The sequence below is a fragment of the Fulmarus glacialis genome, unplaced genomic scaffold (assembly GCF_000690835.1).
Source record: "Fulmarus glacialis isolate BGI_N327 unplaced genomic scaffold, ASM69083v1 scaffold27479, whole genome shotgun sequence".
In the NCBI taxonomy this organism is placed as follows: domain Eukaryota; kingdom Metazoa; phylum Chordata; class Aves; order Procellariiformes; family Procellariidae; genus Fulmarus; species Fulmarus glacialis.
The window spans coordinates 1,503-3,043 of NW_009234300.1; the positions used below are offsets into that span (position 1 = coordinate 1,503).

At 57.0% G+C, this 1,541-nt stretch overlaps 1 protein-coding gene across 1 annotated transcript in view; it reads left to right on the plus strand.

The window, feature by feature from the left end:
* LOC104082476 (transducin-like enhancer protein 2) overlaps nucleotides 1-1,541 on the plus strand; it is a gene marked incomplete at its 5' end in the record, with an annotated part of 4,393 nt that overhangs the window by 552 nt on the left and 2,300 nt on the right. Inside the window, 2 exons of the mRNA XM_009585613.1 lie at nucleotides 74-150; nucleotides 496-706. Coding sequence (XP_009583908.1) covers nucleotides 74-150; nucleotides 496-706 — 288 coding nt within the window. The remainder of the gene's footprint in view (nucleotides 1-73; nucleotides 151-495; nucleotides 707-1,541) is intronic.

Genomic DNA, 1,541 nt, shown 5'->3' on the forward strand with positions numbered 1-1,541 from the left:
CATGACGCCATCCTCCGTGTCCCCTCCTGGGGGTTTGGCACTTGGCTCATCATGTGCCCTTTGCTATGTGCAGGTGGCTTTTGAGTCGCACCCTCACCTGAGGGCTTCCACCATCTCATCTTCACTCTCCACCATCCCTGGAGGGAAACCGTAAGTGTGGCCGCAGGCAGGGGCTGCAGGGAGGGTGGGCAGCAAGGGGCCGGGCCGGGCAGCACGGGGTGGGCACGGGGGGCGGGGGGTCTCCTTCCCCACGGCTCATTTCTACACCCAGCAGGCGCAGGGCCGGGCTGGAGTTTCTCTCCACTTCTGAGTCCAATGCTGTCATTTTGTTCCAGGCAGCTGGTGGTAACAAGGAGCTGGTTAATTATATCCCTCATTAGCCAGAATGCACCAGACACCTTCCACCTGGCTCGAGCGTGGCTAATGGGAGAGGTCGGCTCCTGCACTCAGGCATCACGCAGGGATTGTTCAGACCTCTCTTCTGCTCCCTTCCAGCGCCTACTCCTTCCACGTCAGCGCCGACGGGCAGATGCAACCGGTGCCTTTCCCACCCGATGCCCTCATTGGCTCCGGCATCCCCCGCCACGCGCGGCAGCTCCACACCCTGACCCACGGCGAGGTGGTCTGCGCCGTCACCATCAGCAGGAAGGTGTGGGACGTGGGGCAGCCGGGCACCAAGACGGCTGTGGCTCAGCTGGACTGCTTGGTAAGGAGGAGGAACAGAAAGGCATTTTGTGGGGGCTGGGAAGAGGAATGTGTCCCTGTTACAGTGGAGGGGGACAGAGGGTCCTTTCATGTCTGCGATGAGAAAAGGAAGGGGGCATCTGAAAGCGATGATGTGCACCCAGGAGAGTCTCCATGTGCGTTTCGAAGTGGGAGCAATGTGGGGCTGCTGGGGAGGGATGGTGGCTCCACGCTGCCCATGTGCTCCCCTGCGCCGCCTCATCTGTTCTGAGCGTCCCACACCAGTGGGGAGCTTTTATACACACCCACGCTCCCTTGGCACTGCTTTGTCTGACAGCACCTGCCCTAAGACAAGCCTTTGCCAGTGTCAACCCCCTGGCCAGATACTTCGTACGGGCCAGAATCGCATGGGCTGAAGCATCACTCGGATTCAGCTCTGTCCTTGTTTCTGCTTTTGCTTGTGTGGGTCTGGCTGGAGGGAGAAACTCCTATTTCTTTTAAAAATAAGTGAAACGGACTGTCAGACCACAGCAAGTCACCAGAGCCAAGCTGGAGGCACAGCCATCACCTGAGAGTATTTTTAACCAATGTTCTTTTGAGGTTTTTTTTTAAATGGGCTGCTGGAGTCCCTGTGCCTGCTTTGAACAGCCAAACCCAAGTCCTCTCCTCAACTTGCTGGCCTTGGGGCCTGGGCAGCCTGACAAATATTATTCCTGGATGGTGCTGACCTTGAAGATACAGATGCATAAACAAGGAAATGACTGAGTCATGATAATTTCAAGCTTCATCAGAAATTCAGGAGCGGGGGGAAAATGGTGTTTTAGTGCTCGGAGCTGTAGGCTGTTGCAGCCTTGGTG